The sequence below is a fragment of the Patella vulgata genome, chromosome 9 (assembly GCF_932274485.2).
Source record: "Patella vulgata chromosome 9, xgPatVulg1.2, whole genome shotgun sequence".
NCBI lineage: Eukaryota > Metazoa > Mollusca > Gastropoda > Patellidae > Patella > Patella vulgata.
Window position 1 is genome coordinate 4066319 of NC_065887.2, and position 17731 is coordinate 4084049.

The 17731-nt window shown below is 36.2% G+C and overlaps 2 protein-coding genes across 5 annotated transcripts; one reads left to right on the forward strand and one right to left on the reverse strand.

The window, feature by feature from the left end:
• Positions 1-63: 63 nt before the first annotated feature.
• On the forward strand, positions 64-9424 carry LOC126831594 (iron-sulfur protein NUBPL). 3 transcript variants are annotated; one of them, XM_050562185.2, is made up of 9 exons: positions 64-193; positions 1115-1253; positions 2230-2264; positions 3237-3327; positions 3869-3908; positions 5804-5894; positions 7139-7232; positions 8009-8215; positions 8976-9424. In XM_050562185.2, the coding sequence occupies exons 1-9, from the start codon at positions 89-91 to the stop codon at positions 9122-9124; spliced, it is 951 nt and encodes a 316-aa protein (XP_050418142.2). In that variant the 5' UTR covers positions 64-88; the 3' UTR covers positions 9125-9424. The 3 variants fall into 3 exon arrangements, with proteins under 3 accessions (XP_050418142.2, XP_050418143.1, XP_050418144.1); XM_050562186.2 differs by lacking the exon at positions 64-193 and adding an exon at positions 407-540 and having other exon boundaries at positions 8976-9422; XM_050562187.2 differs by lacking the exon at positions 64-193 and adding an exon at positions 521-643 and having other exon boundaries at positions 8976-9422.
• A 36-nt stretch (positions 9425-9460) lies between these two features.
• On the reverse strand, positions 9461-16950 carry LOC126831590 (probable transcriptional regulatory protein Teth514_1449). 2 transcript variants are annotated; one of them, XM_050562178.2, is made up of 6 exons: positions 16890-16950; positions 14682-15117; positions 13932-14041; positions 12189-12325; positions 11729-11906; positions 9461-10165 (listed from the first exon to the last, which is right to left on the reverse strand). In XM_050562178.2, exons 2-6 carry the CDS (start codon positions 15064-15066, stop codon positions 9950-9952), a joined length of 1026 nt encoding a protein of 341 aa, XP_050418135.2. In that variant the 5' UTR covers positions 15067-15117; positions 16890-16950; the 3' UTR covers positions 9461-9949. The 2 variants fall into 2 exon arrangements, with proteins under 2 accessions (XP_050418135.2, XP_055959372.1); XM_056103397.1 differs by lacking the exon at positions 16890-16950 and adding an exon at positions 16702-16833.
• Positions 16951-17731: the final 781 nt, after the last annotated feature.

Sequence of the window (17731 nt, forward strand, 5' to 3'; positions counted from 1 at the left end):
TAAATTTTCGTTTTGGATACAGAAAGATTAATAAATTTTATCCACCAAGGAAAGGCTACTCTAAAGTAAAAAAACTGAAAGTAGAGAAATGACCGTGCTCTGTTTCTCGCGAATATTTTCAGTTTTAAAGCCACGGAATTGCCCATATCATCTCAGATTGCTGTCTTCACACGGCAATCCATTTGGGATAAAGGTATACGAATTATACTCGAGTGTTTGTTGTAAATAAAACAAAAAAAAACCCCAAAATCAAGAGCACTTTCCCAGAATGTTTCCATTATTTGCTCAATTTTTCTCAGTCAAGTGACGTGTGCACACAGTCTACTGTAAAACATTTCAATTTTTCTCGGCAACAACAAACAACTTTACTTACTGTCTGAACCTTGCTATTTTATAAACGGATTTCTTCGATTATGAACAAACTATTTAACTTTGGTTATTATATATAAACTTACTTTTCAAGAGAGAACTTTTTTATTCGTTGGGATATTTAATTGTGCAATGGATTGTATTTAACCAGAGTTGATTTCAAACACACAGGTAAGTTTATAATAACCAAAGTTAAATAGTTTCATAATCGAAGAAATCCGTTTATAAAATAGCAAGGTTCAGACAGTAGTTGACTATTTGATAGAATTTGAAAGTTTGTAATTTTCCTAAATTTGTACAGCTTGTAATGAAACATTGTGTTGATGGATCCCAGCCTAATCGTTAGCCAGACCGCGAATCTGTCAATGAAGTGTAACGGTAGCCTATAAGGAAACGCTGCTGTGTCTGTGCAAAAGTTCCCTCCAGACACACTGCTTTGCTTATGCCCTTTGGTCAATAATCTGGTTGGTTCAGCAAAATGGGACGTTAAAATACATTTCATTTACAATACCACATCATACGTTACGTTGTCGCACCTTTTGGGCAATGTTGGCGCAGTTTTTGCATGATGACCTAATCCGCTATCTAAACGTTAAATCCCATTCTCATTTCATATCCTCATTCCATTTTATAACTTCAATCCATTTCATATCTTCAATCCATTTCACATCTTCAATCCATTTCATATCTTCATTCCATTTCATATCTTTATTTCATTTCATTGTGTTTCATTTCCAATGTATAGGATGGAGGTAAGAAGGTGGAAGGTGGTTTAAATGTAAGAAGAGAGAGAAGTTTACCCAAGAAATTAGAAATAGCCGGAGTTAAAGATGTTATACTCGTAGCATCGGGTAAAGGTGGAGTCGGCAAATCAACAACAGCAGGTTGATTATAGTTTCATATTTTCTCACATTTTATCCTTTTTTACTCAAATAAAAAATTTAAGATATTGTTTGTCACTAAAACTACAAAAGATTTTCATTTCTAAATTACTCCAGCTAGTAAATTTTTGAGATATTTTATTTTATCTTGGATTAGCAATTATATATTTTCCAAAAAATATGGACATTTTTAGCATCTTTGCATGTGTTTTTATACTGTGGGGAATATTATGAGTCACGATACGATACGTATTGTGATTCAGATGCTACAATACGATTCAAATCATGATTTATAACCAGGTCAATATTTACGAGGAAAACAACAGAATAAATGAATAATTGATATATTAGTCCTGCCGATGCCGAAGAAATAAGAATGTTTTTTATTACGATAAGGACCAAAACAATTCCAGGGTGTTTGTGCGGCAATATTATATAACGGAAAACACCGAAAAACACTGAAAAACACTGGAAAACTACCGGAAAACACCATGTTATACTGAATACTGGAAAACACCGGAAACACACTAAATACCGGAAAACACCCTAAATACCGGAAAACACCCTAAATATGTAACCCAGAGCCTGGTCCTCTGTTTGCGGGGGTTAGGGTTAGGTTTTTCTGGTGTTTTCCAAATGAACATGCTCCGGTATTTAGTGTGTTTTCCGGTATTTAGTGTTTTTCCAGTGTTTTCCGGTATTTAGTATAACATGGTGTTTTCCGGTAGTTTTTAGTTGTTTTCCGTTGTTTTCTGGTATATAGTATAGCCCTGTTTGTGTACCTATGGATAATGTGTGAACTGGATAATTAAGAGTGACAGGTTAATTACTGTACTGGTTAATAATAAAAAATAATACTCGAATCATGAGAATATAAAACGTGATACATCAATTCAACGATATATCATACCAGCACTTTATAGTCCAACTTAGATTGTTCAAATTTATCATTTCTATGTGGTTTTGTTTTATTTTGTAGTAAATTTGGCTCTAGCTATGGCGGCCAATGAACCAGTAAGTTGTATATTTTTTAAGTTTTAATAGAAATTGTGAAAATATATTGTAAAGATGAAGAGAAAAACTCAATTACTGTTCTAACTTCTTAAACTAGATAACCGGGTAAAATACTGCAAAGTTACATGTCGATGCTGTATTCGTGTACTGTACTTTACCCATATAATGTTTGTTCTATGTTATGTTAGGGCCTGTCTAGTTGTTCGGATTGGACAAAAAAAACAACGTCCTGTGTACACATTGGCATGCACGTAATAGATTCCTCAACAGATGGAATTCGATATAAGAGTGGGCTGTAGTGCCGCTGTCCGGGCAAAATTTCCCTCATAGCACATTGTATGGCGTATGCCCGTCTTCATTAGCCCAGTAGAAGCAGAACAGTTGGACGTTAAACCCCATTTCATGTAGTGGGTGGGGGAAGGTGGATGGCCGAATGGTTAGCGTGTACTCATTGTATCATAAGGTCTGTCATTGAGTCAACTAGCGTGGTTTCGATTCCCCGGTTGTACGCGACAAGGAGTAGGGTCGCCTGTCCAACCTTGTGGATTTTCTCCGGGTCCTTCAATTTTCTCCCACTGCTAGAAGCCCCTACGTGCAAGTGAATTATTGAAATGAAATTAAACCATATGTTAGTCCCAAAATGACCCAGTTAATTCCTCTAAAATTGTTCATTTCAAGCATTAAGACTAGATTGCCATTTTGAATACTGTAGGGCTGACAAGGAGAGTTTTGATTCCCCGGTTGTATGTGGCAAGGAGTAGGGTCGGCTGTCCAACCTTGTGAGTTTTCTCTTGGCCCTCCAGTTTCCTCCCACCGCTAAAGTCCCTTACGTGCAAACAAATTATTAAAAATAAAATTGAACCATATGTTAGTCCCGAAATGACCTAGTTTGTGTTGAGTGGACGTTAAACCCCATTTCTTTCTCTATAAAGTATCAGTTTCTCTGTTATAAATAATGATTAGATTTTGTAGACAAAAGATATTGGTTTATTGGATGCAGACGTTTACGGTCCATCGCTACCTACAATGATGAATTTACACGGGGAACCTGAGCTTAACTCAAGTAAGTTATTAATAATTTTCATCTTCTGATTACCAGAACATCGTTAATCTTTTAAAGATGCATTATGTAAGATTTAAATAAAGAGATTAGGTCAAAATAAGATGATGTAAAATGAATATATTGAAAATTTCATTCAAATTACTTTGTTCTGAGCGAAGTTATCACTGTTTGAAGTTTTGACAAGATGTGGCATAGATTGTTTATTGCCGTAGTAACGTTACTTGTTAATCGTGTTTAATTGTGTAATTAAATCATTAAATGGTGATTGTATTTCAATCTGTTTAAATCTCCGCCATCCGGTGATCTGGAGATCTCCATTTGACATGAACTGGGTCATTTCGGGACTAACAGATGGTTGAATTGCACATAGTGGAAGGAATCCGGAGAAAACACACTAGACATCTGACCCTACTGCCTGTCACATACAAGCTACAAGCGGGGAATCGATATCATGCCACTTGATTCACCTACCCCCGCTTGGCCTCGAAGAAATTGTCTACTGACTGTCTGGATAATTGAGATATATTATTTTTATTTACAGAGAATCTGATGATACCACTGATGAACTATGGTATAAAATGGTTCGTTGATTTTATAATTAATAAATAAATTGGACTTTTACTATGGTGTGGAGACATGGTGGCTCAGCGAGTAAGGCACTGGCTTAATAACCAGGAAGGCACAAGTTCGACCCCAGGTTATGGGGAGAAAGTTCTTTAAGGTTTTGGGGAAGAAAGTTCTTCAAAGTTTTGGGGGAGAAAGTTCCTCAATCGATCTGATTAAAACAGATCCTATTTCGTTTTTTTTTATAGTTCAAATTTCAATGGATGAGATAAAGAAAAATTGAAATTTGAAATTTTGCAACAGTCAAGGAACCTGGGTTGTTTTTTGTATCATCCAACTGACTAGATACAATATGTTGCCAAGCACTCCGTTGTACACATCTGACACGGGGGGAAACCACAGTGGAAAAAATCTGATGAACTTTGTCGGAGATCTTGATTAGGGATTTTCCGGCATGGTTCCCCCTTGTCAGTGATGCAAGACATATGGCCTGGCAAGAGTAAATGTATAGTCGTTTGGATGGGACGAAAAACCAAGGCCATGTGTATACATTGGCATGCACGTAAAAGATCCCTTGGCAGTTGGAATTCGATATAAAAGTAGGCTGTAGCGTCGCTGTCCGGGTCGCTAATTAGCCCAGTTGGAGCAGAACATCAGGACGTTAAACCCCATTTCATTTCATTCATTTTTTCTTACACCCTGAACCACCTTGTCTCTGTTTCCATAGAAACCCTACAAGTCTATATACCCATACAAATATCTCCTTAAAAAAACTGAAAGAAAAGATCTGACTGCAACGATATATTTCAATTGTTAATTAAATTTTGCTGCCCACCCCTAAGTGAGAGTCTTTTCACCTTCATTGATATAAGTCACAACTGATTATTTTTTACCTAATATGTATTTTACAACAATACCCTAAGCCAATTGTCTTTTAATGTTTTCAGTATGTCTATATTTTTAATGTTTTCAGTATGTCTATGGCTTTTATGTTTTCAGTATGTCTATGTTTTTAATGTTTTCAGTATGTCTATGGCTTTTATGTTTTCAGTATGTCTATGTTTTTAATTTTGTCTATGTTTTAATGTTTTCAGTATGTCTATGGTTTAATGTTTTCAGTATGTCTATGGTTTAATGTTTTCAGTATGTCTATGGTTTAATGTTTTCAGTATGTCTATGGTTTTAATGTTTTCAGTATGTCTATGTTTTTAATTTTGTCTATGTTTTAATGTTTTCAGTATATCTATGGTTTAATGTTTTCAGTATGTCTATGGTTTAATGTTTTCAGTATGTCTATGTTTTAATGTTTTCAGTATGTCTATGGTTTAATGTTTTCAGTATGTCTATGGTTTAATGTTTTCAGTATGTCTATGGTTTTAATGTTTTCAGTATGTCTATGTTTTAATGTTTTCAGTATGTCGATGGTTTAATGTTTTCAGTATGTCGATGGTTTAATGTTTTCAGTATGTCTATGGTTTTAATGTTTTCAGTATGTCTATGTTTTAATGTTTTCAGCATGTCTATGTTTTAATGTTTTCAGTATGTCTATGTTTTAATGTTTTCAGTATGTCTATGGCTTTTATGTTTTCAGTATGTCTATGTTTTTAATGTTTTCAGTATGTCTATGGCTTTTATGTTTTCAGTATGTCTATGTTTTTAATTTTGTCTATGTTTTAATGTTTTCAGTATGTCTATGTTTTAATGTTTTCAGTATGTCTATGTTTTAATGTTTTCAGTCTGTGTATGGTTTAATGTTTTCAGTCTGTGTATGTTTTAATGTTTTCAGTATGTCTATGGTTTAATGTTTTCAGTATATCTATGGTTTAATGTTTTCAGTATGTCTATGTTTTAATGTTTTCAGTATGTCTATGATTTAATGTTTTCAGTATGTCTATGGTTTTAATGTTTTCAGTATGTCTATGGGTTTTTTAGTGGATGAAAAGGCAGCCATTGTATGGAGAGGTTTAATGGTGATGTCGGCCATTGAGAGATTACTCAGACAGGTGATTAGACTACTCGTAGGCTCGTTTTCCATGTATGCGCTTTTGCCAGTAAAAAAGTCAGTCTGATTAATGCAAATGTAATGGGACTGTTTCCTTGTATCAAGCGAAAATGCTTTCGGAAATGCTACAAAATGCGTAATGGAAATTGGGCCTTAATAATAGTTTACTGTGACTGTTACAATTTGGGGGGTTGGGTAGCCGAATAGAGGGGGAGGCGAGGGAGATGGCCGAATCGTTTAACCCGTGGCCTTCAGATCTAGGGTTATATGACCTAGTTTGTGTCTAGTGGACTGAAATAATTTGTTTTGCATAACAATTTTCTACATAACATAAGAAAAATGAAATCAAGCGTCCAACTGTTCTGCGCCGACTGGACTGATGAAGTGGGGCTGACGGTATACAGTGTGCTAGGAGGGAAATGTTGCCCGGACAGAGGCTTTAATTTTCAAAATCCAACTGTCAAGGTTTATTTTATGTGCATGCCAACGTATAAACAGGACCTTGGCACTAACACCTACTCTTATTTTGAATTCAAACTTTCATTGGTTCTTTTATGTGAATGCCAATGTGTACACAGGACCTAGGTTTTAATTACCATCCAAGCGATGATATGTTGTCCCTTGTCGGGTCCTCCGTCCTGCACCACTGACAAGGGGGTGCCATGCCGGAAAATCAAGATGAACTTTCTTGGCGAACACGTGACCTCCAGGAGGTTAGCGAACCAACGTCTAACTCACTGAGCCACCTTTACATAAAATAAGTTTATTTGTGTTGTATTGACTGTTATACATTTCTTGGGTGGAAGGGTTGGATGGTCGAATGGTTAGCATGTGTGCTCGCTGTATCATAAGGTCTGTCATTGAGTCAATTTCCCGGTGGTACGTGACAAGGAGTAGGGTCGTCTGTCCAATCTCGTGGGTTTTCTCCAGGTCCTCTGATTAGCTCCCACTGCTAAAGACGCTTACGCGCTAGCGAATCATTGAAATAAAATTGAACCATATGTTAGTCCAGAAATGACCAAGTTTGTGTCGAGTGGACTTTAAACTCTCTCTCTCTCTCTCTCTCTTTACATTTCTTCATTCTCTTGTCACAGGAGCTAAACCTTTGGGTGTCGAGTGGTTCTGACACTGTGGGTCGATCAAGTGGTGGGGGAGGGGTCAATAACCCACTTGTACGTGACATGGATTAGGGTCACCTGCCAAGGTTTTGACTTTGTTCAATGGTTGATCTATTTTTTGTTGTAGGTAGCATGGGGTCCACTAGATTATTTGATTATAGACATGCCACCAGGTACTGGTGATACACAACTATCAATATCACAAAATATACCTGTTTCAGGTACGTCCTTAAATCTTTATTATTACCTCTTAGCTTATTACAGGTAACAAAACATACCTGTTTCAGTTTCAGATTGACAAATACAATCCTTGAGTGGCAGTTAGAGATTGAGCATAATAAATAAACACAATTTTTATGGAAAACAATCATCGTGGAAACCAGTGACTGTTTCCATAGAAATTGTGTTTTGTTTTATTATTGTCAGGTATCTAGTTTTATAATATAATTCTTTACCATAGTAACTAGACATGTAATTATTTATCATAGTAATTTTGAATTCGTCATATCTTTGGAATGGAATTGAACCATTTTTGGAACGATATTCGTTTAGCATTCAAATTTCGCAGGAATCCCATCGAATGACATAGGCAATTTTAAATCAGTCTATTATGTTATGCCGGGTATCATATAATTATATCTTCGTCATACGGGAGCCGCGGTGGGTCAGTGAGTAAGAAGTTTGCCCGCAAACCTGGAGCTTCTGTGTTCGATCTTGGGTTGGCCGTGAATCTTCATCATGATTTTCCGGCGTTATTCTGCTTTGACAGGACTTTGCGAGGGGCTAAGACTAGTCGTTCAGATGAGATGAAAAAGAATGAGGTTCTGTGGACACATTGGTGCACACGTAAACGAAGCCGTGGCAGTTGTAATTTGATTTAAGTGCAGGCCATAGGGTCAATGTCTGGCCAAGATGTCCGTATTTAGTCCTTTCAGAGCAGGACATTACACCCCATTTCATTTAATTATACTAAGTTTAATATATTTTGACCAATCAGGTGCTGTGATAGTAACAACACCACAAGACATAGCTCTAACAGATGCCAGACGGGGAGCCGAGATGTTTCAGAAAGTCCATACGCCTATATTAGGTATTGTACAGAATATGGCCATGTTTGTGTGTCCGAAGTGTGGCCATGAGGAACACATATTTGGTGAAGATGGTGCCAAAAATGTTGCTGAGGAAATGCACACAGAAATACTGGGTAATCTAATATTTAATGCACACAGAAATACTGGGTGATCTTATATATAATAAAATACTGGGTAATCTAATATTTAATGCACACAGAAATACTGGGTGATCTTATATATAATAAAATACTGGGTAATCTAATATTTAAGAAATACTGGGTAATCTAACAGTTAAGAAACTTAGAGTGATGGGCCTTAAGCAATAACGAATATGGTGACTATGAGCTATATATTATTACTGATTTCAATGGTTCAAGTGTTAATTCAGATATACCAGAATTCAATCGCGAATGCCGAATATGAGAGAAAGAAATGGAGTTTAACATCCACTCGACACAAACTAGGTCATTTCGCGACTAATTTATGGTTCAATTTTATTTCAATAATTCGCTTGCGCATAGGGCTCTTTAGCAGTGGGAGCAAACCAGAGGACCCAGAGAAAACCCTCGATGTTTGACAGGCAACACTATACCTTGTCACATACAACCAGGGAATCAAAACCACGTCAGTTGACTCATTGACAGACTTTATGATGCAACGCGTACACACTATTCATTCGGCCAATCAACTCCCGCAAATGCTGAATGTAATAATGCTATCAGCGTTTGAAATCACCACTTAGCCTGGATAATCAAGATGATATTTACGTACCTCAAATAGTAACTAACCACGATTAACCAGACAATGGGGCCTGTCATATGGGAGACGTGTTGTATCCCATTCTGATAAATAAGTACCGACAGAAAATGTATTTTGTTGTTTATTTTGTAGGTGATGTACCTTTAACTACGAGTATACGTGAATCATGTGACACTGGTCAACCAATCGTTATAGCCCAACCTAACAACCCATATACTTTAGTTTATAAACAGATTGCTAATAAAATTACGAATAAACTTTTACGTAGTACGTCATCTTGACGTATACCACTTACACCAAGAAGCTCATCCCCAACTTAGGCTGCCTGTCTATAGTAAGCTCCCAGTGTGAAGCAGATGGATAGCTGCATGCAGTATACAAGAAGCTATAATGAACTGGAGACAGCATGAAGTCATTTTATCATTATGACGATTGAAGACAGCGACGCCATATTGGTTAACCCAAAACATTAATATTAAGTGGCTGTGAGGAGTGAATAAAACTTATTCTTTTTTAAAGCGAGAATGACTTATTGTTCCAGAGGAAATTTGTTTTACACAGTGAAAGGCAACACATATACAGATAAAAATAATAAATTATTAATTTATAATAAATCATGTAATTTCCATAGAATTAAAAAATATTATTTCAAACAGAGTAGCCTTTGGTGTTCAGATATTCAAACGAAACACCATTTGAATGTTCGAAGGGTTTTGAAATTTGTATTCGAATAGTAATCAAATATTTTCAACTTACCGAGACGAATATATAAGAAGAAGAACTGCAAATATGAAACAAACATATGTTAAACTATACTGAAGTCCAAAAGAAAGTATACACTGTTCATTTCGTCCTGTTTCAAACAACGTCGTGTTTCCATTGTATGCGGTATTTGGGTACAATGTTCATTTGTATACTTTCTTTTGGATATCAGTATAGATAAACATATTAATAATTTAATTTTTTTAAAAAACAGTTTATTTTAATTAATGTATTTCTATAAATTTGATTACTACACATCTGGATAGTACATGTTAACAAGTTGTCAACCAGTGTTCCGTGTCCGGACACAATTTCCCTCGTGATATCTCTTCATTATAATTATATTAACTCGTTTCCTTTAGTTCAACATTCACATGTACGCGATCTACTGACGTCAGATATTCAACTTTATCAAAGAATTTTCTCATCTTGTTTGTGTCCGTTTCGTCCAGTTCAATGTAAGAGTTAGGTATGTACTCGCACTGACATTCTAGTATTTCCAGTCCTTTCTTCTCCAGCTTCGATTTCACCATCATAATGGTAGCAGGTTCACACTCAAACTGAAAAAAAAAACAACACAACAAAATCACACTTGGATCTCACAATCATAATAGGGTCACACTCAAACGGAAAAACACTCAATTGTCTGCCCCTAACATCCCGAATTGACAAAATTGCAATCCAGTGGCACAGAATTCAGTTCTGCTATATTCTTGTCAGTTCAGACAACGGAGGTGGTGTGAGTAGAATTGTGATGTAATTAAACACCACGATTATGTTTCAGTAGGCTTGGTTGGTGAAACATACATTATTCACGAGCTAAATCTGCCAATTACAGGTCTTTCTTTAGGCCTGAAATGTTATCTAAATTAGACATTTCAATGTTAACTTATCCAGACCATAATCAACTCTCGATGGCATCGCTAGCCTGCGATATTTACTGGATTATCATCCCATTTGCTGCTTAACTTCCATTCATAATTTAATCATGAAATGGATGATCGAGACTATGTTTTTATCATACAGACTTTAGAAATGATGATCGAGGCAAGGACAAAAATTCAATCGCTTAATTTTCAGCAAATTTCCTTTACATTATCTAGTTTTTAACTATTATAGTGAGAACTGCCAGCTCTTTATCTTATCTCTCATAATGTATCTTTAAGATTTATTCTTATGCAATCGACGCATCTTTATTGCCTGAGATCATCCCCCCCCACACACCTACACCCATTTACTTGACTGTCACTATTCTTGTGATGTAGATAATTCAATTCCGAACGAAACTATGAATCGAGGGTCATCAAACTGTAAAGCTAAACAAAAAACAGTTGAGCTGAAAGTGGTGTGAGTAAGAAGGAGATCTCAGAACATCAAGTTATCAACATCCCTTGGACATGTGGAAGACACAGGGAAAGACAATCTCTGTGTTATTGTTAATCAGCAACCAAATACTGGTTGTGCACATGTAATAAGAGAGAGAGAGATGGGGTTTAACGTCCACTTGACACAAACTAGGTCATTTTGGGACTAACATATGGTTCAATTTCATTTCAATAATTCTCATGCATGCAGGGGTCTTTTTAGCAGTGGGAGGAAACCGGAGGACCAGGAGAAAACCTTTAAGGTTGGACTGGCCACCCTACTCCCTGTCACGTACAACTGGCAAATCAAAACCGCGCCAGTTGACTCAATGACAGACCTTATGATACAACGCGCACACATTTAACCATTCGGCCAACCAACCTTCAATAAGACGTAAAGCTACTGCCTCAGAAATCATATTTATACTACCAATAACTGATGCATGGCTGTCAATTTTTAATATTCCTTCTTGTGACTAGCTGTACTAGCCATGTAAGTTTGGCACAAAAAAGGACAATATAAGGAGCTCTAAATTTCAATACGATTAATGGAACAATCTCAAGTTTAAAAACAGAAACAAAAACAGTGTTTACAAAAATGACGTGAAATGAAATGGGGTTTAACAATATCCTATACAGTGTGCAATGACGTAAATTCAACCTGAACAGCAGCCCTACGACCTACTCTTATCTAAAAGTGCATCATATTTTTGTCCCTCTCCGAAGGACTAGACATTGTTTAGACAATATGTAACTTACTCTTAAGTATTTTTCTCCTTCTTCAAATTCCTGTAATGAGACATCTTCAGCACCTGTTTCTATGGCAACATCAACATATTCATCTAAATCTTTCATCTCCTCCGGGTTAACACGAACATCTATAAAACCTGCCTGAGTAAAGAAATACTGAAGGGATCCAGGTTCAGCTATTTTACCCCTGAAATAACAACAGACCCTTAATTATAACAGATCCCTAAATATAACAACAGATCCGTAAATATATAAAATGGGGTTTAACGATCAAGGCTAGTCTAAAATTGAATCGAGAAATGGGGTTTAACATCCACTCAACACAAACTGGGTCATTTCATGACTAACTTACTGTTCAATCTTATTTCAATAATTTGCTTGCATGTAGGGGTCTTTAGCAGTGTGAGGAAAGCGAAGAACCGGAGAAACCCCGTAAAACAGAGTGTAATCTAAAGTAGAGTAAACCTACCCACACTGTTTCAGGACTGCAGCTATTTCATTACGGGTTTTTTCAACATGTTGAGTTGTACATTCAAGAATAATAGCACAACTTCCTGGTCCACGACCTTCAAATACAACATCTTTAGTTTTATTACCTTCCAATACCTGTAAAATATAATACAATACCTGTAAAATATATTATTACACCTGTAACATATAATATTATTACACCTAGAGATTACCTGTAGTGCTCACACAGGTATTTGTATACGACGCTATGTAATCTGATTTATTTAAAGTTACCTTGCCCCGAAAGTATTTATCGGGTGGTTATTTACAATAAAAGTATGGCAAATTTGGTATTGAAAGTATAGGCACCCAATCTTACTAGAAAAATACTGGATTACCCGAAAAACACCCACAGGGCAAGAACTGGGCAAAAATGTCAGGGTAACACCAACTGGCAACCCGACTGTTATCTGCCAGCTTATTGTATGCTAGCTTGACTGAGGGAGCAGTTTTTATTTCTTGATCAAATGGTTAGGGGGGTTTTGGGAAAATTGAGGGGTGTCAGCATACTAAAGACTCTGCAATTAAACGGAGGAAAAAGAAGTTGTCAGAAAATGATTAAGAATTTACTAAGGCTTCAATATGTATGATAAATGGACAGTAAGTAACGAAAAATACATTCTGAAAAATCAACCCTCCCACAATGAATTGAACTGACTGACATGGCGTCTAACAACAATTTATTTATAGCTTTGGGTATCTCTATGCGAAAACAAAGTTTTGAGAGGGATTTGAAGCAAAGTTTTGAGAGGGATTTGAAGCAAAGTTTTGATAGATTAATTAGTTTGAATGTTTTCAGTCCAAATATATCATCAAATCACAAAGTTTGTGCGCTGGAAAGTGTCTTTAAATACAAATATTTTCACAAGGCTGTTTGAACCTAATTTTACTTCTTCATAGTTGTATACATCAAATCACAAGCTAGCTCTCTCCTCTTGATTATATACACATAATCTCCACCCACTCTCTTATCAAATTATATACATGTAAACACAATCTCCACCCATTCTCTCATCAAATTATATACATGTAAACACAATCTCCACCCATTCTCTCATCAAATTATATACATGTAAACACAATCTCCACCCATTCTCTCATCAAATTATATACATGTAAACACAATCTCCACCCATTATCTCATCAAATTATATACATGTAAACACAATCTCCACCCATTCTCTCATCAAATTATATACATGTAAACACAATCTCCACCCATTATCTCATCAAATTATATACATGTAAACACAATCTCCACCCATTCTCTCATCAAATTATATACATGTAAACACAATCTCCACCCATTCTCTCATCAAATTATATACATGTAAACACAATCTCCACCCATTCTCTCATCAAATTATATACATGTAAACACAATCTCCACCCATTCTCTCATCAAATTTTATACATGTAAACACAATCTCCACCCATTCTCTCATCAAATTATATACATGTAAACACAATCTCCACCCATTCTCTCATCAAATTTTATACATGTAAACACAATCTCCACCCATTCTCTCATCAAATTATATACATGTAAAAACAATCTCCACCCATTCTCTCATCAAATTATATACATGTAAACACAATCTCCACCCATTCTCTCATCAAATTATATACATGTAAACACAATCTCACCCATTCTCTCATCAAATTATTTGTGCATGTACAAAAAAAATCACATCTTACGTACAGTGGCCTTTATAACTTTATCTATGGTAGAGTTAGGTACATCATGTGCATTCGCTTCCGCTATTAATCGGGCTAGGGCCGAGTTAGTTTTAGGATCTGCTTTACCAGTTGCTGAAACAAAATAAATACATTTAGTAAGAAGCCAGTACATAAGATTTTAGTAAGAAGCCAGTACATAAGATTAACACACCTGTCACAGACTGTGTACGACACAAATTATAACATAATAGAGGGATTGTATGGGGCCTGACAAATCCTCAATTTATGTGACAAGCTTGTTCAGTAAGCTTAATACTTGAAATCTCTAAGTGTGATTTAAGCAATATAATAATAATAGGTATCCCTTGCAAACTACAATAAAGTAGAATCTATCAACAACATCGTTCTCTATTTCTGTCAAGTTGAACTTTCCACCATTTTGTAATCAACAGTGGTACTAGTTGACGGATGATGTCATGTATTAAACTCTATATACCACGCCCACTGCCATTTTTACGTTTAGCAAAAACTGATTGATGAGCTTGTTTTTAATTGGGGATTATCTTGTCTCAACTTCAACTTTAATCAACATTAGCCTGGCAGGCCAACATATATCCTGTAGGTCCTCCGAATTCCTCCCACTGCTATAGACCCCTACGTGCAAGTGAACTATTGAAATAAAGATTAAACCATGTGTTAGTCCTGAAATGACCTAGTTCAGGTCGAGTGTATATTAAACTCCTTTTCTGTCCGTCTCTCCCTTAACACTAACCTTTAATGGCTGACTTGATTCTTTTTGATATAGAAATTATCATCGAAGATTTCTTGGCATCATTTGCACCTTTTGTATGTCGTATATTTGACCATTTACTATGTCCCGCTAAGACTCGACACGACGTACTAAAATACCCACAGCCAATATAACTTAGTGAATATATATTAAATAATCTTCTCTTAAACACATTTAACATGGAAGTCTGACTGATATTCACGTTATATAATGTTTCTTGTAATTGTTGAGTTGCGTTCGTTCTGTAGAACAACGCTTGTCTGTTAGTCGTATAACATGTCAGTTGTTTTAATTGCAGACCGTGGACACAGTTATTTAAATTCAGAAACCTGGATGACGACATGCCCAGACGTCCACATGGAAACATTGTTCGTTACTATCAAAGAAAACACTCCACTTGATTTCTAAATGTTAATTTCTGAAAATAGAAAATATTATTTTTATGAAGACTTCAATCTGATTGAAACACAGATCCTATTTCGTTTTGATTTTTATAGTTCAAAATTTTGTTTTTTCCGTGTCTTTTCTACACTAGAATTTGGAAGAGTTGTTATATAACCCGCATTCTGGTTGATGTGAGGGATTAGCCAATGAAACGGTCTGTTAATGAGAGTTCTTGGTGTGTGATGCATAGAACCCTTGGGTAACCCCCACTAGAAACATTAACGCTGATTAGTTAATCAAATGTCTGAGGTGACCTTCCACTACAATTGGTCAGATCTTCATGCAGTAGAGGCCATCGAATGCATGAAAAAATCGAAATTATATATAGAGAGAGAGAGAAAAATGGGGTTTAACGTCCACTTGACACAAACTAGGTCATTTCGGGACTAACATATGGTTTAATTTTATTTCAATAATTCTCTTGCGCGTAGGGGTCTTTAGCAGTGGGAGGAAACCAGAGGACCCGGAGAAAACCCACGAGGTTGAATAGGCGACCCTACTCCTTGTCACGTACAACCGGGGATTCGAAACCACACCAGTTGACTCAATGACAGGCTTTATGATACAGCGCACACGTGCTAACCATTCGGCCATCCAACCCTCCCAAAGAACATGCTTAAATTAAATTCTTACACAAGAGTAATTAAAAGAAATGTGTACCAGAATGCCTTTCAGCGCCACCATTTGTAACAATTGACTCGAGGAACGAGGTGAAACATATCTCACAAATCATGTCAAACAGTAACGTCATACTCACCGGTGTAAATTGGAATAACCAGATGCTAGAGATTCAGTCAGACTGCCATTCGATTGAGATTTCTCTGGTATTTCGCCGAACATAACTGATTTGAAATTCGAGTAAAAACGAAAACGATTGTATGTAAATCAGTTTATATACATGCATAACATGCATATTACATTGTCAATTTCTAAGTCCCAAAGTGATTTAGCTCCTTTAATTTATAATTCACTGCAGCTCGCATGAGTAGTAGGCCTGGGTCTGTATGAGTGTGTGAAACTTAAAGGAGCTAAATCGCTAATATTTGGGACCTCGAAATTGACACAAATGGGTCACAATGCATATAATAATGTAATATAAATTTATATAAACTGATTGACATTCAATCGTTTGTTTTTACTCTAATATCAAATCAGTTATTTTCGGCGAAATACGCCAGAAATCTCAATCGAAATGGCAATCTCTAGCGTCTGGTTATTCAAATCTAAATATTAGTTATTGCGCATGCTCTCCAGATAAGAATATGCCGTCACCGTTTGACATGACTTGTGGAATATGTCTAGCCTTGTTCTTCGAGTCCCTTGTCCTTGTTGTTACAAATGGGACTGAAATGCATTATATAAATATTATACACGATTCGTGTACCAATGGTAAAATGTTTATTTTGTTTTAAATATTGGATGTCAGAAGCGCATCTTTTCCTGGTAAGATCACAACATCAATGTTGATTTAAATTGACAAATAATTCGTGTTTTCAATGTCAAAGACTTTGAATGATATTGAGTTAAAGACTTAGTTCACTTGACTTGGGACACTTACAAACTTAGGACACGATACCGTATACGGTGCCGGTTAATATGCCATGCACATTCATGCACATCTCTTGCTCTTGCTCAGTCATATTCAATTCGGGCATTTCAGACCTCGGGCATTTTAGGCCATCACAAATAATCATATTTCATTAATAATGGAATAATAATAAAAACAAACTCGGAAAAAAGTTTCACCTTTGACAACAACATGAGTTGGAACACCTTAGACCTTACCAGTCACCAGCATTAAAGAAGCTGCTCAGGGGAGATAATTAACAAATCTTTCAGGAAAGCTCTGTCAATATTCAAGAGAAATGAAATGGGAATTCACTCCTTACGGCATACCATGAGGGAAATTTTGCTTGGACAGCGGCACTACGGCCTACTCTTATATTGAGTTCCAACTGTCAAGGGTTCTTTTACCTGCATGCCAATGTGTATCTGAGGCCTTAGTTTTATGTCCCATCCGAATGACTATACAGTCTCTTGTCAGGCCCCTCTATCCTGCACCAATGACAAGGAGTAACCACGCCTGGAAAATCGCAATGAACTCTCTTGGCCAACACTTTGCCCCCCCCCCCCACCGGCTCCTATCAAGAGAGACAGGATAGATTTACTGTTTCCAGAACAACTGATATCGCTTAGTCTAGATATATAGTATTGATAGATGTTGTACATGAGACAGGGTATGCTCACTCTCTCTAGAACACCTGAACGCATATTTTTCAGCATTCAAATGCAATTACCTTATTTAACATGGGCTCCATTGGCTGCAAGTGGGTAGGCTCAAATGGTCATAAAAACATTCAAAACTTAATGTACTGGTATACAGTTTTTACTTTTCGAGGCTACCCATATTCAAGCTCAGTGAAACAAATTTTCCCATTTCTGATTTCATCTGGCCCCGATTTTATAAAACATTCTCAGACTTAAAGATACATTAGTTAAGAGTTTAAGAGTTGGTCATTCTTGCTATAATAATTCAAAAATATATGATAAAAAAAGAAAATATTGAAAATTTCATTCAAATTACTCCA

Excerpts from the sequence above, each read along its gene's own strand:
- LOC126831594 (XM_050562185.2), top strand. The coding sequence starts at position 89 with ATGACCGTGCTCTGTTTCTCGCGAATATTTTCAGTTTTAAAGCCACGG. Across the intron at positions 1,254-2,229 it reads CGGCAAATCAACAACAGCAG|TAAATTTGGCTCTAGCTATG; the intron begins GTTGATTATAGT and ends TTTATTTTGTAG. Across the intron at positions 2,265-3,236 it reads CTATGGCGGCCAATGAACCA|ACAAAAGATATTGGTTTATT; the intron begins GTAAGTTGTATA and ends TAGATTTTGTAG.
- LOC126831590 (XM_050562178.2), bottom strand. The coding sequence starts at position 15,066 with ATGTTTCCATGTGGACGTCTGGGCATGTCGTCATCCAGGTTTCTGAAT. Across the intron at positions 14,042-14,681 it reads AATCAAGTCAGCCATTAAAG|CAACTGGTAAAGCAGATCCT; the intron begins GTTAGTGTTAAG and ends ATTTTGTTTCAG. Across the intron at positions 11,907-12,188 it reads GCAGTCCTGAAACAGTGTGG|GGGTAAAATAGCTGAACCTG; the intron begins GTAGGTTTACTC and ends TTGTTATTTCAG.